Source organism: Mangifera indica, chromosome 4 (assembly GCF_011075055.1).
Source record: "Mangifera indica cultivar Alphonso chromosome 4, CATAS_Mindica_2.1, whole genome shotgun sequence".
Lineage (NCBI taxonomy): Eukaryota > Viridiplantae > Streptophyta > Magnoliopsida > Sapindales > Anacardiaceae > Mangifera > Mangifera indica.
In genome coordinates, this window is record NC_058140.1 from 16,824,314 (window position 1) to 16,850,321 (window position 26,008).

At 34.2% G+C, this 26,008-nt stretch overlaps 4 protein-coding genes across 5 annotated transcripts; 2 read left to right on the plus strand and 2 right to left on the minus strand.

Moving 5' to 3' along the window:
- Window positions 1-571: 571 nt before the first annotated feature.
- Window positions 572-2,245, plus strand: LOC123214558 (galactinol synthase 1-like). Its single transcript, XM_044634393.1, has 4 exons — window positions 572-982; window positions 1,222-1,542; window positions 1,621-1,755; window positions 1,831-2,245. The coding sequence occupies exons 1-4, from the start codon at window positions 647-649 to the stop codon at window positions 1,900-1,902; spliced, it is 864 nt and encodes a 287-aa protein (XP_044490328.1). The 5' UTR covers window positions 572-646; the 3' UTR covers window positions 1,903-2,245.
- A 3,340-nt stretch (window positions 2,246-5,585) lies between these two features.
- LOC123214555 (probable nucleoredoxin 1) lies at window positions 5,586-7,878 on the minus strand. The gene is made up of 4 exons (XM_044634390.1): window positions 7,713-7,878; window positions 7,077-7,556; window positions 6,485-6,964; window positions 5,586-6,369 (listed from the first exon to the last, which is right to left on the minus strand). Exons 1-4 carry the CDS (start codon window positions 7,821-7,823, stop codon window positions 5,707-5,709), a joined length of 1,734 nt encoding a protein of 577 aa, XP_044490325.1. The 5' UTR covers window positions 7,824-7,878; the 3' UTR covers window positions 5,586-5,706.
- A 758-nt stretch (window positions 7,879-8,636) lies between these two features.
- Window positions 8,637-10,331, plus strand: LOC123214557 (galactinol synthase 1-like). The gene is made up of 4 exons (XM_044634392.1): window positions 8,637-9,046; window positions 9,282-9,602; window positions 9,681-9,815; window positions 9,917-10,331. Exons 1-4 carry the CDS (start codon window positions 8,711-8,713, stop codon window positions 10,133-10,135), a joined length of 1,011 nt encoding a protein of 336 aa, XP_044490327.1. The 5' UTR covers window positions 8,637-8,710; the 3' UTR covers window positions 10,136-10,331.
- Window positions 10,332-12,762: 2,431 nt separating this feature from the next.
- LOC123214554 (probable nucleoredoxin 1) lies at window positions 12,763-25,430 on the minus strand. Of its 2 annotated transcripts, none has more exons than XM_044634389.1 (4): window positions 25,176-25,430; window positions 14,254-14,733; window positions 13,662-14,141; window positions 12,763-13,546 (listed from the first exon to the last, which is right to left on the minus strand). In XM_044634389.1, the coding sequence occupies exons 1-4, from the start codon at window positions 25,278-25,280 to the stop codon at window positions 12,884-12,886; spliced, it is 1,728 nt and encodes a 575-aa protein (XP_044490324.1). In that variant the 5' UTR covers window positions 25,281-25,430; the 3' UTR covers window positions 12,763-12,883. The 2 variants fall into 2 exon arrangements, with proteins under 2 accessions (XP_044490324.1, XP_044490323.1); XM_044634388.1 differs by lacking the exon at window positions 25,176-25,430 and adding an exon at window positions 14,896-15,065.
- Between the last annotated feature and the right edge of the window lie 578 nt (window positions 25,431-26,008).

Sequence of the window (26,008 nt, forward strand, 5' to 3'; positions counted from 1 at the left end):
CATGTTCTTGACTCACTCAAACGTTGTTCATTTGATTGTATAAATAAGTTTCTATAGTTTATTTGAATCCGTTTGTTCGTCTCTCGTAATTAAATTTGGCAGCTTCTCTTACTATTATTTCCAGGGGCCCATGTAGGCCAACAATTTCATTTCTTTTCTTTTCTAATCCACAGATGCATGCTATATCTTTTCTTTTCTTGTTTGTATTTTACAGAAAAGAGGAAAATGACTTCCACTATTGATTTATGCATGCCTTTACGTCTCCTCCTGGTTTTTAAGTATATTTATGAATATACTATCACCACCACCTATCAAATCTCATCCGTCCATTTTGATGATAAGGCCAGAGTGGTGGGTTGTAGAGGAAGTGATATTCATTAATTTTTTGTTTTTTACTTTAATTTATACCTACCTGGATTTGAACAAGGAATATTACTAAAAACATCCAAGAGAAAATATATAAAAAAGCTGAAATATTTCAGTTTCATTTAGAGTTCATTTGACATGCATTTAGACCTCATTTGATGAGGTCTATTTAAGGAGGCCAAGTTTGCCAATGTAGCTCAGTTAGGTAGCTTCCAGAAAACACCAATCTCCTTAAATCACTCAACATTTTCCAGTGATCTCCAGCATTCCAACCAAAGTAATGGCCCCAGAAGTTCCTGTAGATGTCTTCTCGGGCAGTGGCAAGATTTCTACGTTGAACAAGGGCTATTCAAAAAGAGCCTACGTGACATTTTTAGCCGGCAATGGCGATTATGTTAAAGGAGTGGTTGGGTTGGCTAAGGGTTTGCGCAAGGTGAAAAGTGCATACCCTCTAGTTGTTGCAATTTTGCCCGATGTCCCCGATGAGCACCGTCAGATCCTAAGGTCTCAGGGCTGCATCGTTCAAGAAATCGAGCCTATTTACCCCCCAGAAAATCAGATTCAATTTGCCATGGCTTACTATGTCATCAACTACTCCAAGCTCCGCATATGGAATGTAAGTAATTATAACACATAAATATTCTCACTTTTTTTTTTTTTTTTTTGGGTGAACCTTAACACCATACAGATAAGTATATACTGTGCATAAAGAATTACAAAGATACACTTTAGGTCTCTATCAAAACCATATCTCATCTTCGTGCTTTTAATATGAAAATCAAGCATATATACTTAATACTTCTCTTTTTCAGCACAAGTTCGTATATATATAATTGGGTTAATGTATGTTTACAGTTCGAGGAGTATAGCAAGATGATATACTTGGATGCTGATATTCAAGTGTTCGAGAATATTGACAATCTTTTCGACACGGCAGACGGGTATTTCTACGCTGTAATGGACTGCTTCTGTGAGAAGACATGGAGCCACTCACCCCAATACTCCATTGGCTACTGCCAGCAGTGCCCAGATAAAGTTAAATGGCCTGCCGAGATGGGATCTCCTCCTCCTCTGTACTTCAATGCTGGAATGTTTGTGTTCGAGCCTAGCCGTTTAACCTATGAAAGTCTTTTTGAGACTCTCCAAATCATTCCACCAACACCATTTGCTGAGCAAGTGAGTTCATTTTTAATAAGTCACTCCAGGCGATTCTGATTTTATTGTATTAATTTTTTTGCTGTATGGATTTGACAGGATTTCTTGAACATGTTCTTCCAAAAGATTTACAAACCAATTCCCTTGGCCTACAACTTGATTCTCGCGATGATTTGGCGCCGCCCAGAGAATGTGGAGCTTGAGAAAGTAAAGGTGGTGCATTATTGCGCTGCTGTAAGTACTCATTCTTCCTATTTCAGAAGCTTAATTAAACTCCTTTTAATTTCCTTCTTTCGTAAACTAAAATAGGGTTCAAAGCCCTGGAGGTACACTGGAAAGGAATTTAATATGGACAGAGAAGACATAAAGATGTTAGTGTAAAAATGGTGGGATATTTATAACGATGAGTCCCTTGATTTCAAGGCAGAAGATCATGCTCCAGAAGAAGAGACATTTTCGAGAACATCCATCATGTCTACTATGCCAAAATCTGCCATTTCTTACATTCCGGCTCCCTCCGCCGCTTGAAAAGTCGTTTATGTATTACTAGCAGATATATTATACACTTTATTAGGCCGGTCGGCCTTTCTTTGCTGTGACTTGCGAGAGTTCATAAAGTACCTTATGATATGACTCTTAGTAATGAGTCTGATCTAATTTTCTTGGATGCATGTCTTCCAGACTGTATGAATTTTGTCTAATATATTATGTACTTACAAATATATATAATGATCTTATCTTTGCATGCTATTAAATATACAGGACAATTCTTAGGTCTGAAAGAGATTCTAATTCTTGCCATTTCAATCTTCAACCTTCAAGGCCCTTTGACTGGAAATTCAAATAAATTATCAATTTCTTACATAAACATTCGATAGAAGACTAATTATGAGCCCAATTGAAAAGTCATATTTTTTTACGAGATAAATGTCGTCAGCCAAAGGTTTAAAACGAAGAGAAGAGATCATTGATATAAAAAAAAAAAAAAAGGTAAAAAGAAATTTTTAAAATAGAGAAAATATAACTTTTCAAAGTTATGAAAATTTTAAATAGAGAGTGAAGTTGTTAATTTTTAAAATTTAAAAAGAAAAATATAATAAATTTTATTTTTTTAATATTGTTAGTATAATGTTAATTTTATCCTTATCTCTAAAAAAAAAATCTATTGACAATTGCATCATCGGTGGGATTTTGAATTTTTCAAATCTTACATATATGATTTTGAAAAAAACACGACTAAACTTAGATGGAAAGTAGTCCTTTGACCCTTAATTATAATACTAAATGAAGAGAAATTAACTAAAATAATTTTTTTTATTAATCATACCCTGGATTATGCAGTCATAATTAAGATATCAATTTAATATCTATTTTACTGTATTTTTAATTTTAAAAATTCATTAATAAAAGTTAACTATATCTTATAATTTCATCTGCAGTTAATTTTATATTTTAGAATGTTTTATTTATTTTAAATCTATATTATTATATAAGACTGATTTAATTTTGAGTTATAATTGGTAAGAAAATCGAATATAAATGTATTTTAATACAGTAGACATGATTGGTTAAAATGTTAATTTTAAATGTATTCCTAATACAGTAGACATTGTTTACAGTAGACATGATGGGTTAAAAGTTAACTACATTGATTTTCTGCCTTCATACTTGTGATCTTATAATGGTGACAGATTGGTCTTTTATCAACAGCCATTGCTTCTAGCTTTGGTAAGCCAATTTCTGATAATAAAGAACTGGAAGATTACAAACCTGAAGATGTAGCACGGTCCCTTTTGAGATTGATTTCAAATAATGTTAGGCAGGTCAGTTTCAATGACACAGTTGGCTTTCTTAATCACACAGCAATGTACTTGTGAAGCACTGATTTTGTGTGCATGAATACTTAAGAGACCCTTCAGCCCCAGTTATATACTGTAATTGGTCACACTCCTGAGTAACTTTGTGCTTATGAATCATTGCCACAAGCATGGTCAACAAAGTGCAAGTGACAACCATCCAAGTGAACTTACATTTATATAAACTTTCGTTGTGAAGGATCATAGACATTTACTTAAATAGATATAGAAATATGCAATTTGTTTCACCCTCATTCTCAGAAAATGAGAAGAGGACCCAGGACACAGAAGTTAATTAAGAATGCTAATGCATATGGTAAAATTTCAATGTCTCGGACAACAAAAGTTTCATGAAACCTTTTACTCTGGGTAACATTTTTTAATGATACTGTGAGGCTTCATTTCTTAGTCTGTCTACCTCATTTATGTTCCATGGGCAATTCCTTGTTTTTTATGTGTTTCTTCTGAAAAAAATGAAAGCATGTTATCTTTTGCTTTAAAGATTTAGAAGCTATAACGGCATATTAAACTTTGTTTCTATAGCATACTAGTTGTTATCACTTGCTTAATGAGGACAGATTTATTGAGATTCATTGGGAGCAACAGCATTGGGTGCATTCATGAGCTATGGTAACCTCAGTCTTGATGACTTATCAACCCATCAATTAGTGCAAAGATATCCAGTCAGCGGAACCAATGCAGGAAGTAGGATTTGTTGCCCACTGATTGGGGACTTGTATGACACCAATTGTATAGAATGTGGTTTTGACGCAGCGTAGTGTTGGAGACTCAAATAAAAAATAAAGAGAGTCTCACATCTAATAAACTTAAGTAAAATGAGTGGTATATAAGTGTTGTGGATTGGACCTTAACAGAAGCCAATTAGTTTTGTGTAACATGAGTTTCAATCTTCACACTTGTAAACCCAATTTATATTTCCGACATGGTATGAGAGCACGAGCCAAACGGCGGGTTTAACAGCCTAAGTGTTCCTGGATACAAGTGACAATGCACCCAGCCAAGAATCGGCTGAGCTGAAAGGCAGGTTTAACAGCCTAGGTGCTTGCACTTAAGCGGGGGTGTTAGAGACTCAAATAAAGAATAAAGAAAGAGTCTCATATCTAATAAATAGAACATAAGAGAGTGGTATATATGTGTGTGGATTGAACTTTAACATAAGCCAATTGGTTTTGTGTAACATGAGTTTCAATCTTTACGCTTGTAAGCCCAATTTATATTTCTGACATGGTATCAGAGCGCGAGCCAAACGGCGGGTTTAACAGCCTAAGTGTTCCTGGATACAAGTGACAATGCACCCAGTCAAAAATCGACTGAGCCGAAAAAGACAGGTCTAATACCCTAGGTGCTTGCACTTAAGCGGGGGTGTTGGAGACTCAAATAAAAAATAAAGAGAGTCTCACATCTAATAAACTTAAGTAAAATGAGTGGTATATAAGTGTTGTGGATTGGACCTTAACAGAAGCCAATTGGTTTTGTGTAACATAAGTTTCAATCTTCACACTTGTAAGCCTAATTTATATTTCCGGCACTTAGCATCTGAAGCCTTTCCCTTTTGGACTCTACATACAGATATGGCATGCCAAAAGTGGTAAAGGGCTAACCTGCAACTTCGAAAGCTTAGAATACGTGTAAAATGTAGCATTGTTGAAAACGTAGGGGACCAATAATTTCAGTGCTTAAAAAAGTGTGGGAAATAGTTCAAAGAAGAAAATTGTTGATTACATGTACAAGGTTATGTAATATCACCATTTTGATCTTTTAGTTTTTAGAACCCTATGTCTTTTAATTGGTTTATGATGTTAATGACTACTAATTTGATACGCTCATATTGAATTGATCGACTCCGTCCACTCATGTTTATCCATATTTTCAGCTGAACATCCTTCACTTGTTTATCACTACAGTTACTAGTTGAATAAAAAGAAATCTTTTGCGAGCACTTGGTTGAGATTGATGAAGCACATAGAGTACCAGTGAAAATACGTCAACCTTTAATACAAGCTGATACCCATCCACCCTCTCTCTCTCTCTCTCTCTCTCTCTCTCTCTCTCTCTCTCTCTCTCTCTCTCTCTCTCTCTCTCTCTCTCTCTCTCTCTCTCTCTCTCTCTCTATATATATATATATATATATATATATATATATATATATATATATATATATATATATGGATAGATAGGGCAAAGGTGTACTTATGATCAAGTTTATTGATGGTGAAATAGACATGACTCCTTAATAAAAAGACATACACAACAAAGACACTTCATAGCACAAACGGTTCATTCTTGTCAGCACGAAAAGGCCAATATCTCAAGCCTTGTGACAGACAGCCCCATCACAGATCCATCCTTCTTGGCTGGGTTTATCTTCCTTGGCATCATCATCTTTGGTTTCTTTATGCTCTTCCAAAGCACATTTGGGATGTAGATCGAAGTCACATTTTTCACAGTAGAATGACCACATGTGTCCTCTTTCATCACATCCATCACAGATATACACCATGTGGCGAGTAAGAACAAGCTCATGCTCATGAAGTGCATGCTTCACCTTCTCAGGCCACCCCTTTGCCATTTCCTCAATTTTCGCTTCAATATTCTTCACTTGTTCTTCGGTAAAAGGATAAGCAGCATCTCCATGGACTGAAATCAGATTCCTTGCTTCTGTTGTGATGGTTCGGCCAGTTGGTCCAAGAGCCACTAGCATAGGAATGCCATAGACCTTGAATTTCCGACTCAAAGATGCCTTCCTCCTATCACCAAAGGGAAGCGCCAGCCATGGCATTCCTGAAAAAAAATCATCAAAGGAAGCTTGGTCCCTGTCACTAGAAATAAAAATCACATCAAACGGTTCATTTTTTGCCTTGATTTTGTGGTATGCTTCTGTAAGTTTTGGCAAAAATGTCCGGCAGGGAGGGCACCAATGCGCTGAAAAGTACAGGAGAATGGTCTTCCCAACTAATTCAGACACCGGAATCTGAAACAGGAGATAGAAGTCATCATGAGTAAAGAGGTCGATTGGAACAAAAGTCTAACATGGCTAATAGGCTATTAAAGTAGTAGCAGCATTAAATATCTCTAAAGTATCATACCTTGCTTCCATCTTTCCCAATGACAAAATCCAGATCCTGAGAAACCAGAACTGATTCCAGGGTTTGAGTTGCCTCTTTCGCTTTCTCTATTCCAGCAAGTTGTGCAAACTTTTCAGGGGTGAATGGGAATGCCTCAACTCCATGTTCTTCGACAGCTTCAGCAACATTGGAATTGAGAGTTTTCCCATCTGGCCCAATAATCACCAGAGTGGGAAGGGTGGAGAGCTCAAAGAACCGAGCCAGCTTCTCACAGCTCTTATCCTTGAAGGGCAATGCTAGCCAAGGCACGCTACATAAGCTCTCCTTGAAAGATTCCTCCTCCTCATCAAGTGATATTGACACAATCTCAAAGCTCTCCCCCTTTTCTTTCAGCTTCTCATAGACCTTGATTAGCTCTGGAGTAAAGTCAGCAGAGGCCTTGAATGAATGCGACGAAAAGTACAGACCAACAGTCTTCCCTTCAAGTTCCGAGACAAGTATCTTGTATACAAATTTATAATAAATTCAGATCAGATGAGGAAACAATTCATTTCAAGAAGATGGTGCGAGCTTTAAATTTTTCAAAAGAAAGCACCATTGCCTTAAAAAGTACCTTTTTTCCATCGGATGAAACCACGTAGTCCCGTGATTTGGTGACCAAGATAGATTTTAAGGACTGTTCCCTTTGGGCTCTTTCTTCTTCCTCTTTCATCTCCTTGATCTTTTCTTCAGTAAAAGGGTACCCTTCCACTCCATACTCTCGAATGATCTCCACTCCACTATCAGTCAAAACTTTCCCGTTTTCATCAAGAATCACCAGGTAAGGGACACCACTCACCTCGAACAACTCATCCAATCTATCACGTGTCTCTGAATCAGAGAATGGGATCGCAAGCCAAGGCATCTTTGAGAAGTAGCCCTTGAATGCCTCTTCATCCTCATCACCCGAAACAAAAACAACCTCAAAATCACCCTTCGAAGAGAGTTCATCGTAAAACTCCACTAAAGCCGGCGTGAATCGCTTACACGGACCACACCATGATGCTGAGAAATACAACCCAACCTTCTTTCCCTTCAAGCTCTCAATTTTAACCTGTAAAATAAAAAATCCCGAGCAAAAAAAAAAGAAGAAACTATTCATTCCCTTTTCAATCACACAACAAATCACAGCCTAAATTAAAAAAAAAAAAAACCGAATCCCCTTATCTACTAGTAGAAGAAAAACAAAAAGAATCGACGATATCATTACCTGATTACCGTCGTTGCGAACAAGAAAGTCTCTCTCAGAAGAAGAGAGGATGGTGTAAACATCGTGAAAAACTGCATGAGTATCAGTAGATTGAGTGTCAGCCATGAGCATTTTCTGTTGATTTGAACTAGTGAGATGATTATTGAGTACTGGACAAAGGGAACAACTGGGCGGGGACACTTATAGAAGGAGCCAAGTCAGGGCCCCAGCAAAATGATTTTCTAGATATTTCTTGCTTAAGTAGTAAGTAAGACACGAATCAAGAATCAAGACTAGTTTGAGTCAGCTCACTTAAAAATAAATAAATAAATAAATAGTTTGAGTCCGTACATTAAATTTGGCTATGAATAGCATGTTCTTGACTCACTCAAACGTTGTTCATTTGATTGTATAAATAAGTTTCTATAGTTTATTTGAATCCGTTTGTTCGTCTCTCGTAATTAAATTTGGCAGCTTCTCTTACTATTATTTCCACGGGCCCATGTAGGCCAACAATTTCATTTCTTTTCTTTTCCAATCCACAGATGCATGCTATATCTTTTCTTTTCTTGTTTATATTTTACAGAAAAAGAGGAAAATGACTCCCACTATCGATTTATGCATGCCTTTACGTCTCCTCCTGGTTTTTAAGTATATTTATGAATATACTATCACCACCACCTATCAAATCTCATCCGTCCATTTTGATGATAAGGCCAGAGTGGTGGGTTGTAGAGGAAGTGATATTCATTAATTTTTTGTTTTTTACTTTAATTTATACCTACCTGGATTTGAACAAGGAATATTACTAAAAACATCCAAGAGAAAATATATAAAAAAGCTGAAATATTTCAGTTTCATTTAGAGTTCATTTGACATGCATTTAGACCTCATTTGATGAGGTCTATTTAAGGAGGCCAAGTTTGCCAATGTAGCTCAGTTAGGTAGCTTCCAGAAAACACCAATCTCCTTAAATCACTCAACATTTTCCAGTGATCTCCAGCATTCCAACCAAAGTAATGGCCCCAGAAGTTCCTGTAGATGTCTTCTCGGGCAGTGGCAAGATTTCTACGTTGAACAAGGGCTATTCAAAAAGAGCCTACGTGACATTTTTAGCCGGCAATGGCGATTATGTTAAAGGAGTGGTTGGGTTGGCTAAGGGTTTGCGCAAGGTGAAAAGTGCATACCCTCTAGTTGTTGCAATTTTGCCCGATGTCCCCGATGAGCACCGTCAGATCCTAAGGTCTCAGGGCTGCATCGTTCAAGAAATCGAGCCTATTTACCCCCCAGAAAATCAGATTCAATTTGCCATGGCCTACTATGTCATCAACTATTCCAAGCTCCGCATATGGAATGTAAGTAATTATAACACAAAAATATTCTCACTTTTTTTTTTCTTTGGGTGAACCTTAACACCATACAGATAAGTATATACTGTGCATAAAGAATTACAAAGATACACTTTAGGCCTCTATCAAAACCATATCTCATCTTCGTGCATTTAATATGAAAATCAAGCATATATACTTAATACTTCTCTTTTTCAGCACAAGTTCGTATATATATAGTTGGGTTAATGTATGTTTACAGTTCGAGGAGTACAGCAAGATGATATACTTGGATGCTGATATTCAAGTGTTCGAGAATATTGACAATCTTTTCGACACGGCAGACGGGTATTTCTACGCTGTAATGGACTGCTTCTGTGAGAAGACTTGGAGCCACTCACCCCAATACTCCATTGGCTACTGCCAGCAGTGCCCAGATAAAGTTAAATGGCCTGCCGAGATGGGATCTCCTCCTCCTCTGTACTTCAATGCTGGAATGTTTGTGTTCGAGCCTAGCCGTTTAACCTATGAAAGTCTTTTTGAGACTCTCCAAATCATTCCACCAACACCATTTGCTGAGCAAGTGAGTTCATTTTTAATAAGTTACTCCAGGCGATTCTGATTTTATTGTATTAATTTTTTTGCCGTATGGATTTGACAGGATTTCTTGAACATGTTCTTCCAAAAGATTTACAAACCAATTCCCTTGGCCTACAACTTGGTTCTCGCGATGATTTGGCGCCACCCAGAGAATGTGGAGCTTGAGAAAGTAAAGGTGGTGCATTATTGCGCTGCTGTGAGTACTCTCGAATAATTCAAATTTGTTTTTCAGAATCTACCTATTTCAGAAGCTTAATTAAACTCCTTTTAATTTCCTTCTTTCGTAAACTAAAATAGGGTTCAAAGCCCTGGAGGTACACTGGAAAGGAAGTTAATATGGACAGAGAAGACATAAAGATGTTAGTGGAAAAATGGTGGGATATTTATAACGATGAGTCCCTTGATTTCAAGGCAGAAGATCATGCTCCAGAAGAAGAGACATTTTCGAGAACATCCATCATGTCTACTATGCCAAAATCTGCCATTTCTTACATTCCGGCTCCCTCCGCCGCTTGAAAAGTCGTTTATGTATTACTAGCAGATATATTATACACTTTATTAGGCCGGTCGGCCTTTCTTTGCTGTGACTTGCGAGAGTTCATAAAGTACCTTATGATATGACTCTTAGTAATGAGTCTGATCTAATTTTCTTGGATGCATGTCTTCCAGACTGTATGAATTTTGTCTAATATATTATGTACTTACAAATATATATAATGATCTTATCTTTGCATGCTATTAAATATACAGGACAATTCTTAGGTCTGAAAGAGATTCTAATTCTTGCCATTTCAATCTTCAACCTTCAAGGCCCTTTGACTGGAAATTTAAATAAACTATCAATTTCTTACATAGACATTCGATAGAAGACTAATTATGAGACCAATTGAAAAGTCATATTTTTTTACGACATAAATGTCGTCAGCCGAAGGTTTAAAACGAAGAGAAGAGATCATTGATATAAAAAAAAAAAAAAAAGGTAAAAAGAAATTTTTGAAAGCGAGAAAATATAATTTTTCAAAGTTACGAAAATTTTAAGTAGAGAGTGAAGTAATTAATTTTTAAAATTTAGGAAAAAAAATATAATAAATTTTATTTATTTTTAATATTATTAGTAAAATGTTAATTTTATCCTTATCTCTAAAAAAAAATTCTATTGGCAATTGCATCATCGGTGGGATTTTAAAATTTTCAAATCTTACGGATATAATTTTGAGAACATAACTAAACTTGGATGGAAAGTAAGTAGTCCTTTGACCCTTAATTATAATACTAAATGAAGAGAAATTAACTAAAATAATTTTTTTTATTAATCATACCATGGATTATACAGTCATAATTAAGATATCAATTTAATACCTATTTTTAATTTTAAAAATTAATTAATAAAAGTTAACTATATCTTATAATTTCATCTGCAGTTAATTTTATATTTTAGAATGTTTTATTTATTTTAAATCTATATAATTATATAAGACTGATTTAATTTTGAGTTATAATTGGTAAGAAAATCGAATATAAATGTATTTTAATACAGTAGACATGATGGGTTAAAAGTTAACTACATTGATTTTCTGTGTTCATACTTGTGATCTTATAATGGTGACAGATTGGTCTTTTATCAACAGCCATTGCTTCTAGCTTTGGTAAGCCAATTTCTGATAAAAAAGAACTGGAAGATTACAAACCTGAAGATGTAGCACGGTCCACTTTGAGATTGATTTCAAATAATGTTAGGCAGGTCAGTTTCAGTGACACAGTTGGCTTTCTTAATCACACAGCAATGTACTTGTGAAGCACTGATTTTGCGTGCATGAATACTTAAGAGACCCTTCAGCCCCAGTTATATACTGCAATTGGTCACACTCCTGAGTAACTTTGTGCTTATGAATCATTGCCACAAGCATGGTCAACAAAGTACCAGTGACAACCATCCAAGTGAACTTACATTTATATAAACTTTCATTGTGAAGGATCATAGACATTTACTTAAATAGATATAGAAATATGCAATTTGTTTCACCCTCATTCTCAGAAAATGAGAAGAGGACCCAGGACACAGAAGTTAATTAAGAATGCTAATGCATATGGTAAAATTTCAATGTCTTGGACAACAAAAGTTTCATGAAACCTTTTACTCTGGGTAACATTTTTTAATGATACTGTGAGGCTTCATTTCTCAGTCTGTCTACCTCATTTATGTTCCATGGGCAATTCCTTTTTTTTTTATGTGTTTCTTCTGAAAAAAATGAAAGCATGTTATCTTTTGCTTTAAAGATTTAGAAGCTATAACGGCATATTAAACTTTGTTTCTATAGCATACTAGTTGTTATCACTTGCTTAATGAGGACAGATTTATTGAGATTCATTGGGAACAACAGCATTGGGTGCATTCATGAGCTATGGTAACCTCAGTCTTGATGACTTATCAACCCATCAATTAGTGCAAAGATATCCAGTCAGCGGAACCAATGCAGGAAGTAAGATTTGTTGCCCACTGATTGGGGACTTGTATGACACCAATTGTATAGAATGTGGTTTCGACGCAGCTTAGCATCTGAAGCCTTTCCCTTTTGGACTCTGCATACAGATATGGCATGCCAAACCTGGTAAAGTGCTAACCTGCAACTTCGAAAGCTTAGAATACGTGTAAAATGGAGCTTTGTTGAAAACGTAGGGGACCAATAATTTCAGTGCTTAAAAAAGTGTGGGAAATAGTTCAAAGAAGAAAATTGTTGATTATATGTACAAGGTTATGTAATATCACCATTTTGATCTTTTAGTTTTTAAAACCCTAATGTCTTTTAATTGGTTTATGATGTTAATGACTACTAATTTGATACGCTCATATTGAATTGATCGACTCCGTCCACTCATGCTTATCCATATTTTCAACTGAACATCCTTCACTTGTTTATCACTACAGTTACTAGTTGAATAAAAAGAAATCTTTTGCGAGCACTTAGTTGATATTGATGAAGCGCATAGAGTACCAGTGAAAATACGTCAACCTTTAATACAAGCTGATACCCATCCACCCTCTCTCTCTCTCTCTCTCTCTCTCTCTCTCTCTCTCTCTCTCTCTATATATATATATATATATATATATATATATATATGGATAGATAGATAGGGCAAAGGTGTACTTATGATCAAGTTTATTGATGGTGAAATAGACATGACTCCTTAATAAAAAGACATACACAACAAAGACACTTCATAGCACAAACGGTTCATTCTTGTCAGCACCAAAAGGCCGATATCTCAAGCCTTGTGACAGGCATCCCCATCACAGATCCATCCTTCTTGGCTGGGTTTATCTTCCTTGGCATCATCATCTTTGGTTTCTTTATGCTCTTCCAAAGCACATTTGGGATGTAGATCGAAGTCACATTTTTCACAGTAGAATGACCACGTGTGTCCTCTTTCATCACATCCATCACAGATATACACCATGTGGCGAGTAAGAACAAGCTCATGCTCATGAAGTGCATGCTTCACCTTCTCAGGCCACCCCTTTGCCATTTCCTCAATTTTCGCTTCAATATTCTTCACATGTTCGTCGGTAAAAGGATAAGCAGCATCTCCATGGACTGAAATCAGATTCCTTGCTTCTGTTGTGATGGTTCGGCCAGTTGGTCCAAGAGCCACTAGCATAGGAATGCCATAGACCTTGAATTTCCTACTCAAAGATGCCTTCCTCCTATCACCAAAGGGAAGCGCCAGCCATGGCATTCCTGAAAAAAAATCATCAAAGGAAGCTTGGTCCCTGTCACTAGAAATAAAAATCACTTCAAATGGTTCATTTTTTGCCTTGATTTTGTGGTATGCTTCTGTAAGTTTTGGCAAAAATGCCCGGCAGGGAGGGCACCAATGCGCTGAAAAGTACAGGAGAATGGTCTTCCCAACTAATTCAGACACCGGAATCTGAAACAGGAGATAGAAGTCATCATGAGTAAAGAGGTCGATTGGAACAAAAGTCTAACATGGCTAATAGGCTATTAAAGTAGTAGCAGCATTAAATATCTCTAAAGTATCATACCTTGCTTCCTTCTTTCCCAATGACAAAATCCAGATCCTCAGAAACCAGAACTGATTCCAGGGTTTGAGTTGCCTCTTTCGCTTTCTCCATTTCAGCAAGTTGTGCAAACTTTTCAGGGGTGAATGGGAATGCCTCAACTCCATGTTCTTTGACAACTTCAGCAACATTGGAATTGAGAGTTTTCCCATCTGGCCCAATAATCACCAGAGTGGGAAGGGTGGAGAGCTCAAAGAACCGAGCCAGCTTCTCACAGCTCTTATCCTTGAAGGGCAATGCTAGCCAAGGCACGCTACATAAGCTCTCCTTGAAAGATTCCTCCTCCACATCAAGTGATATTGACACAATCTCAAAGCTCTCCCCCTTTTCTTTCAGCTTCTCATAGACCTTGATTAGCTCTGGAGTAAAGTCAGCAGAGGCCTTGAATGAATGCGACGAAAAGTACAGACCAACAGTCTTCCCTTCAAGTTCCGAGACAGGTACCTTGTATACAAATTTATAATAAATTCAGATCAGATGAGGAAACAATTCATTTCAAGAAGATGGTGCGAGCTTTAAATTTTTCAAAAGAAAGCATCATTGCCTTGAAAAGTACCTTTTTTCCATCCGATGAAACCACGTAGTCCCGTGATTTGGTGACCAAGATAGATTTTAAGGACTGTTCCCTTTGGGCTCTTTCTTCTTCCTCTTTCATCTCCTTGATCTTTTCTTCAGTAAAAGGGTACCCTTCCACTCCATACTCTCGAATGATCTCCACTCCACTATCAGTCAAAACTTTCCCATTTTCATCAAGAATCACCAGGTAAGGGACACCACTCACCTTGAACAACTCATCCAATCTATCACGTGTCTCTGAATCAGAGAATGGGATCGCAAGCCAAGGCATCTTTGAGAAGTAGCCCTTGAATGCCTCTTCATCCTCATCACCCGAAACAAAAACAACCTCCAAATCACCCTTTGAAGAGAGTTCATCGTAAAACTCCACTAAAGCCGGCGTGAATCGCTTACACGGACCACACCATGATGCTGAGAAATACAACCCAACCTTCTTTCCCTTCAAGCTCTCAATTTTAACCTGTAAAATAAAAAATCCCGAGCAAAAAAAAAAGAAGAAACTATTCATTCCTTTTTCAATCACACAACAAATCACAGCCTAAATTTAAAAAAAAAAAAAAAAAAACCGAATCCCCTAATCTACTAGTAGAAGAAAAACAAAAAGAATCGACGATATCATTACCTGATTACCGTCGTTGCGAACAAGAAAGTCTCTTTCAGAAGAAGAGAGGATGGTGGAAACATTGTGAAAAACTGCAGGGGTATCAGTAGATTGAGTGTCAGCCGTGGACATTTTCTGTTGTTTTGAACTAGTGAGATGATTATTGAGTACTGGACAAAGGGAACAACTGGGCGGGGACACTTATAGAAGGAGCCAAGTCAGGGCCCCAGCAAAATGATTTTCCAGATATTTCTTGCTTAAGTTGTAAGTAAGACGCGAATCAAGAATCAAGACTAGTTTGAGTCAGCTCACTTCAAACTGGAGAGGGACACTTATAGAAGGAGCCAAGTCAGGGCCCAGCAAAATAATTTTCTAGATATTTCTTGCTTAAGTACTAAGTAAGACGCGAATCAAGAGTCAAGACTAGTTTGAGTCGGCTCACTTCAAAAAAAAAGTTTGAGTCCGTAGAAAGAGAGAAGACTTGAAACGCGTCCGTTGTTTCTTAGTTCTTTTTAGCCATTATTTTATAACTAAAGTACATTCACACCCCTGCTGTTTCCCCATTTTGAGTTTGGTGTTACTTTTTTATAACTCAGTCCTGGTTTTTTTTATGGGCTTTTGGTTTCGAGCGGTGTTTAGATTAAAATTATTAAAAATTATTTTAATAATTTATTTTTTTGTTACTATCTTAACTTTATCATATAAAAAATATATTAATATTATTTAATTATAGTGATACAATAATTAATATGTAATTAAATTAAATTAATTTTTATTATAATTATATTTTATTTATTAATTAAAATGTTATTATTTTTAATTAAAAATAAATAATATTAAAATTATTTTAAAATAATTATATTTAAAAATATTTGAATAAAATAATATCTTAATTTATAATAAATAAATATAATAATTATTTTTATTTATTATTTTTATTAAATATAATAATAAATCTAATATTTTTTTAAATAATCCTTTTTTATAATAATAATTATTTTTTATAATAAAAAATTACATAAATCAAACGCATCTGAAATATTAAATTTTAGATTTTGATTACTGTTTTTAGATTTTAATTATTTTTAAATACAAACGCTATGATGCTTCTAACCTTTGAATGAGAAACCAAGAGGGTAAAGTATATATAAACCATATACAAAGAGGATTTAACGTAATTTACTATTCAAGCCGGCGGAGAAAGAATCTTTCTCAGTGTCAGTGTTGAGACTTTTGACGCAACTGCACGTGGACGTTAGCTGGACAAGGAATCTTTCTGATGTTGATTTACCACAATTGCAATATCAAATCACTCCCCTCATTTCTCAACTTACTCAACTCCTTCCCATGTTGTTGCCAAATGGACTAATACAAGACTAAGACCAAAAGAATTCCAAAAATGGTGAACATCTTGGGCAATGTAACTTTTGAATGTGTCAATCTTCAAATTCCTAGAAGCCAAACAAAGCACAAAAAGAGTGTACATAGCAAATATAGATTCTCGCTTAACTTGATCTTATATCTCTCGATAAAACCTCCCTCTTCAATGCTTGATAATTTTGAAAGAATTATCATCATATCTCAAGTGAAAATATCTAGTTGTGAAATAGGATAATGAATTAATTTAATGGAAAGATGAAAGCATTGAGTTACAAAGTTTGAGTGCAAGTGAAAATTCCATTAAAGATCTCAATATGATGGGAGATGTTTGGTTTTGTCATTGCATGAGAGATGACTTTCTCTTTTTCTTATCGGGTGTAAGGTTTAGATAATGATAGTGATAGTGCTTCTGTTTAAGTAATAACTTTGAAAACGATAACATCTTTTAACGAAGATTATGAGAGTGATTGTGTTTAAGTGATGGATCTTAAAACAATGACGTCTTCAAATATAAATAATGTTTTGTGTCGAAAATATGATATTCAATATAATAGCATTTCAAATGAGAAATAGTTGTTGACAATAGTAGAAAATGATAAAGTTGAAAACAAAATTTGTAATTGCTATTAGCAAAGGTGAGAGTAAAAATGGAGAGCAGGTAGATATTGTATATAAGAAGAAGAAATTAAGATGAAAAGGAAAAATGACTTTCCTACTTTTTTATGTGATGAAAATGGATAGGGGGTAAAAAAGAAATTTTTAAATTTAAAGAGCGGAAATCATTCATCAAAGTTTTGGTGGGAAACAGTCATTCGTCAATATTTAATTTCAAGGGAGTTTCCGGGAAGTGTGACCAAGCCCCTTTGTATATGATGCAGGAATGTGACGTTCCAATTTTGACGTTAATTTTCTAATTTATTTATTAATAATCTGAATAATGAAATGCACCATAGTGCTCCTCGTAAAAGCCATCAAACAAGAAGTTAACTTCAACTCCCTCGCCAGCCCTCTTCTCCCCACCGTTGGACGCCCGTCCTGTCTCCATCACCGCCATGGGAACTCCCCCAAACCCGGCATTAAAATTATCATGATAAATTAAGGACCAAAGGACTATTTTCCACCTAAGTTTAGGGGCAATCTGAAAATTATATCTATTAGATTTGAAAAACTCGAAATCTTATCCGTTGTCTAATTACGGTTAAAATTTTTTGTTAGAAGTAAGGGTAAAATTATTATTTTATTAATAATATTTAAAAAATATAAAATTTATTACATTTTTCTCTCTTAAGTTTTAAAAATAACATTTCAGTCTTCCTAAAATTTTTTAATTTTAAAAAATCACATTTTTCTCCCAAAATCTTAAAATTTGTTTCCCTCCAACTCTCTAGAAAAGACAACGACAAAGTCTCTTCGTTGACGAAGAGATTTGGATCTCTTCCTTGACAAATAGATCTGGATCTCTTTCTCGACAAATAGATTTGAACTCTAGATCTCTTCGTTGATAAAAAGATCTGAAATGATGAAGAGATCCGTTTCAAATTTTTTTACGTGCGTCAACCAATGGCCTAGGGGAGAGGGGAGATTATTGGCACTGGAGATGGTGGTCGGAGAGATGAAGAAAAAAATTCTGAGATTTTGGGAGGAAAAATGTGACTTTTCAAAGTTAAAAAACTTTTGGAATGGTGAAATGTTAGTTTTTAAAACTTAGAAGAGAAAAATGTAATAAATTTTATATTTTTTTAATATTATTAATAAAATGATGATTTTACCTCTACCTCTAACAAAAAATTTTAACGGCAACTACATCATAAGTGGGACTTCAAATTTTTTAAACCTCATGGGTGTAATTTTAGGATCACATCTAAACTTAGGTGGGAAATAGTTCTTTGGCCTAAATTAAGCCATTATCTTCAAAAATTTTGTTGTTTGTGATTAAATCTAAAAAATTTTAAACTCATTTGATTTTACATTCCTAAATTTTGATTGATGTTAATCTAATATTAAAGCACCATATAAAAAAAATACTCTAATAAACCACCTGTAAAGAGTATGTGGTCTAATATAAAAAATAATCTAATATTAAAGGCCTTGACGTGAGACATATAAAAAAAGAAATATAAAATATGCAAAGAAGCAAAGAATATATTTTTTACGTAAAATATTGCAAAGAATATATTCTTAATAATATTTCTGCATGCTTGTTTGCCTCCAATAATATTTTTGTATGCTTGTTTGCTTCCATGTGTTTATTTATGTGAATGTACATATATGCATGTTTTTGCATATATTTTCTGTAAAAGCATACATATTTGCTTGCTTTCCTATGAAGATTATATAATATAGCATAAGAGCTCATCGAAGTGTTTTCTCGTGCATGAAAAAACTTTTTGGATTGACAGCGACGATGCAATGGTGGACAACAAATGAGGTTTTCCTTTATAAAATGGAAACATAATTATATCGTACAAAATTTGATTCGATGCAATGGATTGGCGTTATAAGGCTTGGGCGTTATAAGGCGTGCAATGGATTAACGTTAGTGTTAAATAGCTACGTTAAAATATCTATGTATAAACATGTGGGACCACGCCAACCCTTGATGTTTCGCCAACTTGTTTTTCGTCTGGTTTTTTTTTTCAGAACTGAATTTTCTTATTTGTTAACTATCACTACAACATTAATCAATACAATAATATGAAATCATAATATTAAACAATCAACAACATGAAATCACAACAAAATTATATTTCACATGAAATCCTAAACGTAAATTTATTTTACATTATTTGATTTTCAATTACTAAACAAGAAAATATATAGCATAAGAGGTTTGAATCAAGACTGTCCTAAATATGGATGATTTTGTTATAAAATTTTCGTAACAAATATGAATTTTCTAAAAAGATTTGATAATTTTTATCTCTCCCTCTTTTGTATCTAAGTTAAATATTTTATAATAATTTTTTTTATGAGTTTTATTATTCAATTAAAAGTGTTTTCTCTATTAAAAATTTGTTTTCTTATATTGCAGAAATTTCTCTCTTTACTGACAGATTGAAAAAAAAAAAAGAGGGATTACTATTTTTTTTTCTATATAGATTTTATTAGTAGAGGTATTTGGAAAAAATCAATTATTATTATAATATTTTTATTTAAGTTTTGATATATATATATATATATATATATATATATATATAGACAGAGAAAGAGAGATTAAAAAAAAGTAGTAGAAAATTTAATATCACTTCTAGAATTTTCTCTTTAGGTCAATTATGACGGCCAAATGCCCCACCACCAATTAGTTGCCGGTTGATATTTTTAACTAAATCCTTGAATTTTTTTGAATCTTTTAATTACTATTATACCCTTCATGGAATAAAGTGAACTGGAAAATTTTGGATGGAAAATGGTAATTTGATATTTTTTGGCTTAAAGATAATGGTTGCCGTTATCCCAATTTCAGCAGGCGGAAAATAGTGGTCATTCTTATCCCAATTTCAACATTAATTAAAAGGCTAAAGGTGCTGATTTCCCAAATTTCCTCTCATTAATTTTAAAAATCTTATTTGTCCACCTATAAATAATTAAAATTAATAGTTTTAAAAATAAAATCATCATTTTATTTATAATATTAAAAATAAATTTAAATTTTATTTTATTTTCCTCTCTCAACCCTAAAAACTAACAATTTTCTCTTAACCCAAATTTTTAAAAACAACATTTTCCCCTCTAAGATTTCCAAACTTTTAGATTGAATTTTTTGATAATGACCGATGATCTTCAGACGATGTCTTTTCCTCTCTGACATCTTCTCCTTCCACCCGTACTCTTTCTTATCCTCCTCGGTGTCGTTGTCAACGAAAACAACAACTCGTCTTCGTCCAGGACGACACCGAGGAGGACAGGAAGGAGCACGGCCGAAAGGAGGAGATGTCTAAGAGAAAGAAATGTCACCTGGAGATCATCGGTCATCATCGAAAAATTCAATCTGAAAGTTTGGAAACCCTGGGGGAAAATGCTGTTTTTGAAAACTTTAGTTACAAAAATTATTAGTTTTTAAGGTTTAAGAGGAAAAAATAATATAACTAACGGACTCAATTAATTTTAACAACTAATCGTTGGGTAAATGGAATTTACAAAGTTAACAAAAAAAAATTTAAGAAATCAGCATATTTTTGTAGGAATAAGTCCTTTGGCCTTAATTAAAAGCATTACAAAGAAAACAAATCTTTTTGAATTTAGACGGAAATATAACTTGACAAAAACTTAGGTGAAAACTCTTTGTTGATAAAGAGTCTTTGTCATCTATAAAGACGTCGTCTTTATTTTTGGACAAAAATGATTTGTCTTCATCAGAGATAACTTATAGGAGAAATGATGTTTTTGAAAACTTGAGAAAAAATTATTAATTTTTAAAGTTTAAAGAGGAAAATGATATACCTAATAGACTCAGTTAATTTTAATCATTCATAAGTGAATAAATAAAAATTTCAAAATTAACAGAAAAAAATTTGAGAAACGCATTACGAAGAAAACAAATCTTTTTGAATTTAGATGGAATTACAACTCGACAAAAACTTAGGCTTGCCTTGACCTTTACAATTTAATACGCAGACTGAGGTTGCATCTTTTTCAAGAAGTTTCAGAGAAATTTGGGCCAAATTTCAAATGGATTTGTGATCATATTCTTGCTGAGAGTTGTGTATAATCCTTCTTAAAACCTCTGTTAGTCTATTTCTTTCGTACCCTCTTAATTTATGATCGTAAGGGGGCGTTTGATTAGAGGTTTTAAAATTATCTTGATAATCTATCTTTTATTAATGATAAACTAAAAAAGAAAATAAAGATTACAATAATCTTCTATTATTAATGCTAACGTGGCAAGTAATATAGGTGGTAATCTGATTACCACCTTCACCTTAGGTATTTAAATATTACTGAGGTAATCTTGAGTTTATTATAATTATATTATTATTTATTAATTTTTTAAGATAAAAATAAATCTATTTTTAATTAATATGACAAATAATATAAAAAATATTTAAAAATAATTATATTCAAGGGCATTTAAGTAAAATAATTTACTAGTAATCTTTTATTACTTTTAACCAAACACAATAATTATTTATACCTATCAAATTTTATCAAACATAGTAATCATTTATACTCAGTAATCTTCTAAGTAATCTATCTTCAAGGTAATCTTTCTATTTTAGTAATCAAACATTACTCAAACCAAACGCCCTCTAAGGTTTATATGTTGTCTACTCTTGAAAAGGAGATTAGTCAATCTTAACTTTTTTTTGTTCTGGTAAGTAATTAATTAAAAACATTTCGCAAATGTGACAAAAATTTGAACTAAAAATTTTTTTCTAAACATTTTAATACTTCACAAATTTTACTAACTCATTTTTTTTATTGAATTTTCTTTGCAAATGTCAATCTTAACATTATTCCCAATTTCCTACTAGGAAAAGCCATAATATTAGTATAAAAGAATATTATGTATAAACAAAATAGAATTACATCTTACATAACCTTTGGCCCAATTATGTTGTAATGTTGTGACAACATCCTCTACCTTGCTTACCTGGTGTTAAAGCGTGCTTGAAATTTGCTAATCAAGCTACAAAAAGGTTTGCTTAACTTGCCAACATTTGTTAAACACAATCCAAAATGTTGTTCGTATCTAAGGTTGGATTCGAGCCGAGCTGAGCTCGGCTTTGTTCATATATGAGCGACTCGAGTTCAGCTCGAGCTCGACTAAGGCTGACTCTTTTTAGGCTCGTGTTCGACTCGGCTCAGCTCGGTTCGGTTCATTTTTCGTTATCAAAACGATATCATTTTTAATATATATTAATCAAAACGACGTCGTTTCGGGCTTGAGCTTGAGTCGAGCCAAGCTCGGCTCGAATCCAACCCTATTTGCATCAAATTTGACAACATTTAGGTCATTGGGTTTGGCTACTTCTAATACAAGGGATGATCTAGCTACATGAATCTATTTAGGAACAAGGGCAGATGGTTGAATTCAACTCTTTGTCATGGTTAGTATCATTAAACACTAGAGAGCTGGCACATCAAGCGTTTGTTCAAGTTCCTTCAAGAATTCCAATTGATAAACATACCAATTTGCCTTCTTTTTAGAAGCATTCGTAACTAGTGTAACATTTACTTTGGCCTGGTAATGGATGTTAATGAGAAGTTAAACTTTTACACTTGAAATATTGTTAAGTTACATACATTTCAATCAATATCCTGTTTGCATCTTCTCATGTAAAGGTGTTTCTATTCCTTTATTTGACTATCTAAGGGAATTTTGATCTTTTCTTAAACTCCACCAAACTCCTTAGATTATCCAAGGTCTTATATATCTAGATCTACAGAACCATAATCATGGTCATAAATTTGATAATATAGGATAAATAAAATAATATATACAATCCAAAAACCTAAAATATCAGTGAAAAACCCATTAAATTATACCTAATCATTGGAGGGAGGTTGCTTTCTTATTTAATATGTTGATTAAGATTACATCTTCTTCAATGAAGTTTCAAAGAAATTTGGTTCATGAAGCAAAGGCCCATGTCAAATGTTATCATTTATAATATTCTTTAATAAAGTTTCAAAGAAATTTGATTCATGAAGCAAGGGCCCATGTTCAAATGTTGTCATCTATAATCTGAAACACGAGTGACCTTCAACTTATGACCTCAATTTTCTAATTTCTTCATGTAAATCAATGCATTCCAATATTCCATAGTAACACATTACATGTATAATATGTTTTCTAATCCACCATAGGTTACATGCCAAAAACTCCAATAGAAAATCTTAATTATTTCATGATAATAAAACTAATTAAGTTTGATATCATAAACTCGTGATCCATCAAGTTCGAAAATCCCAAAGGGCTTCTCATAATCCCCCTCACTCTTCCCATTCTCATCAAAAAGATCAAATAAGTGAACTTCAACTCTCTGGCCAGGCCTCTTCTGCATCCCAACACAGCGCACAACACTTCTCACCACATTTTCATTACACACCAATGCATTCTCTACACTCATTGCCACACCACTGCTCACCAGTGACCTTGTCTCTATCACCACTATTGCAACTCCCCCGAACCCTTCTCTCTCCATATCATAAGCAAACCCATTGACGCTTGTGTTAAAAAGATTACGATAGGTTAAACCTCTGTCTTCAAATGCTTCTTTGCTTCTGAAAAATGTGTAATCTAAACATACTTACTTTAATCTGCCACTAAATTGGAGAAGGTCAATAACAGTAGGTGGTGGTAGAAGGTTGTTCTCTAGTTGCCCATAACATATTCCAATTGGTGCAGCGGTTGTTTGAAACTATGGAAGAAGCATACTTATGGACTAAAATTGAGCTAGCCTTTTATGGGTTGATGAGTGAATTAATGTAGAACTCGTATATATAGTTATTGTGTTAAAAAGATGTTATCTTGTAGGTATAAATAGGTTCAAAGTTGTGTTTTGATGTTGGTTTGTTTCGATTCCAAAGCTCTTTCTTTGTTTTGGTGTAACCTATTATAGGCCTGCAATCTCATCAACAAAATGGTTCCATTATGGATCTGGAATGGTTTGCGTTCAGAAGGTAACTTCATATTGAACAAGTTTTCTCTTTGACGTCTTTTTTCTTTTAGATCACTTTTCAAACAACATTCAAATTTTTTAAACTTTCTTAAAACATTATTATTAGTATCCTACGATATACAATATATATTATATAATATAATATGATACAATAAAAAACAATATGTATCAAAAAATAATCACAATTAATACAATACAATAAATATATCATATAATACGATACATATTCTATAATACGATATATATATACTACTATACAGAACAATACACTTTGTAAAAAAATAATGATGTAATAAATATATATGTGAAAAATTTTAAAATTTTAAAAATTCTTATAATATTTTCTAAAATAATAACGTGTTAATTATATTTTTTATTATTTTATTAATTTATTCTTTAAATATTACATCATATAATATCACATAAAATAAGAGTTTTGATACACATAGTACATAATTCAACTTCCATAGCGTAGATGCCCAATTTTCTTGAGTCCCACAAATAAATCTTGGGCAAAATTCGTAGAATCGCGTCTAGTCAGCTAGTTATACCTTCCTATCGTAGTCGACATCCTTGAAGAGACCCCATAACACTATCTTACATTGCCATTTCCTCAATTTTTGCTTCAATATTAGTAGTAGCAGCATTAAATATGTCAAAAGTATCATACCTTGCTTACACCTTTCCGAATGACAAAATCCAGATCCCCAGAAACCAGAATTGATTCCAGGGTTTAAGTTGCCTCTTTCGCTTTCCCTATTTCAGCAAGTTGTGCAATCTTTTCAGGGGTGAATGGGTACCCTTCCACTCCATGCTCTCGAATGATCCCCACTCCACTATTAGTCAAAACTTTCCCATTTTCATCAAGAATCACCAGGTAAGGGATCACCCTCAACTTGACCAACTCCTTCAAGCTATCACGCGCCTCTGAATCAGAGAATGGGATCGCGAGCCAAGGCATCTTTGAGAAGTAGCCCTTGAATGCCTCTTCATCCTTATCACGCGAAACAAAAACAACCTCAAAATCACCCTTTGAAGAGAGTTCATCGTAAACCTCCACTAAAGCCGGCGTGAATTGCCTACACGGACCACACCATGATGCTGAGAAATACAATCCAACCTTCTTTCCCTTCAAGCTCTCAATTTTAACCTGTAAAATAAAAATTCCCGAGGAAAAAAAAAAGAAACTATTCATTCCCTTTTCAATCACACAACAAATCACAACCTAAATAAACAAAAAACTAAAATCCCCTAATCTACTTGCAGAAGAAAAACAAAAAGAATTGAAGAAATCATTACCTGGTTACCGTCGTTGCGAACAAGAAAGTCTCTCTCAGAAGATGAGAGGATGGCATGAACATCGTGAAAAACTGCTTGGGTATCAGTAGATTGAGTGTCAGCCATAGCTACTTTCTGTTGGTTTGAACTAGTGAGATGATTGTTTTGAGTAATTGGAGAATCGGATTAACTGGAGGGGTATACTTATAGAAGGAGCCAAGTCAAGGTCTCCGCATACGTATCCCTCGTATTATTAAGTTATCTGTATTTTTACACCCATGTACCATGTATTATTAAAGTTTATAGCATTGCGTCTGTGCTATTCACATGCGTCTGACCCACTCCTGCTTTTACAAGTCTATATGAACGGCCAAACGACTATTTCCCACCCAAGGTTTAGCGTTTTCTCAAATGTCCCCCCTTTAACTATGGAAACACCAAACACCCACCCATGACCGGTTAGATTTAACAAAACTCTAACGGTGATAAGGGTAAAATCGTCATTTTCTCTAGAATATTAAAAATAAATTAAAATAGAATATATTTTGTCCCCCTAAATTTTAAAAACTAAAATTCCCCCCAGCCTAAGTTTTAAAAAATCATAGTTTCACCCTCTCGAAGCATTGCCGATGGTCTCCGGCTCCATTGCAGACGGTCTCTCTCTCCCAAAGCATCCTCACCTTTCGGAGATTTCTTTCCTCCCATTTGGACTTTCAATCGGAGTCGGAGAAGCTGTGAAAGACGAAGAACTTCGTCGGGGAGATGAAGTTCTTCGTCTTCCCAGTCGTCGTCGTCGTCTGGGAAGACGACGTCTTCCCAGACGAAGACAAGACGACGAGACGACTCGTCATCCT

Bases quoted from the DNA above. Each gene is read 5' to 3' on its own strand.
- LOC123214558 (XM_044634393.1), top strand. From the start codon at position 647: ATGGCCCCAGAAGTTCCTGTAGATGTCTTCTCGGGCAGTGGCAAGATT. The intron at 983-1,221 runs GTAAGTAATTAT...GTATGTTTACAG, and splicing joins CCAAGCTCCGCATATGGAAT to TTCGAGGAGTATAGCAAGAT. The intron at 1,756-1,830 runs GTAAGTACTCAT...AAACTAAAATAG, and splicing joins TGGTGCATTATTGCGCTGCT to GGTTCAAAGCCCTGGAGGTA.
- LOC123214555 (XM_044634390.1), bottom strand. From the start codon at position 7,823: ATGCTCATGGCTGACACTCAATCTACTGATACTCATGCAGTTTTTCAC. The intron at 6,965-7,076 runs GTACTTTTTAAG...TTTGTATACAAG, and splicing joins TTTCATCCGATGGAAAAAAG to ATACTTGTCTCGGAACTTGA. The intron at 6,370-6,484 runs GTATGATACTTT...CTCCTGTTTCAG, and splicing joins TTGGGAAAGATGGAAGCAAG to ATTCCGGTGTCTGAATTAGT.
- LOC123214557 (XM_044634392.1), top strand. From the start codon at position 8,711: ATGGCCCCAGAAGTTCCTGTAGATGTCTTCTCGGGCAGTGGCAAGATT. The intron at 9,603-9,680 runs GTGAGTTCATTT...TGGATTTGACAG, and splicing joins CAACACCATTTGCTGAGCAA to GATTTCTTGAACATGTTCTT. The intron at 9,816-9,916 runs GTGAGTACTCTC...AAACTAAAATAG, and splicing joins TGGTGCATTATTGCGCTGCT to GGTTCAAAGCCCTGGAGGTA.
- LOC123214554 (XM_044634388.1), bottom strand. From the start codon at position 15,006: ATGTCCACGGCTGACACTCAATCTACTGATACCCCTGCAGTTTTTCAC. The intron at 14,734-14,895 runs GTAATGATATCG...TTTATTTTACAG, and splicing joins TTCGCAACGACGGTAATCAG to GTTAAAATTGAGAGCTTGAA. The intron at 14,142-14,253 runs GTACTTTTCAAG...TTTGTATACAAG, and splicing joins TTTCATCGGATGGAAAAAAG to GTACCTGTCTCGGAACTTGA.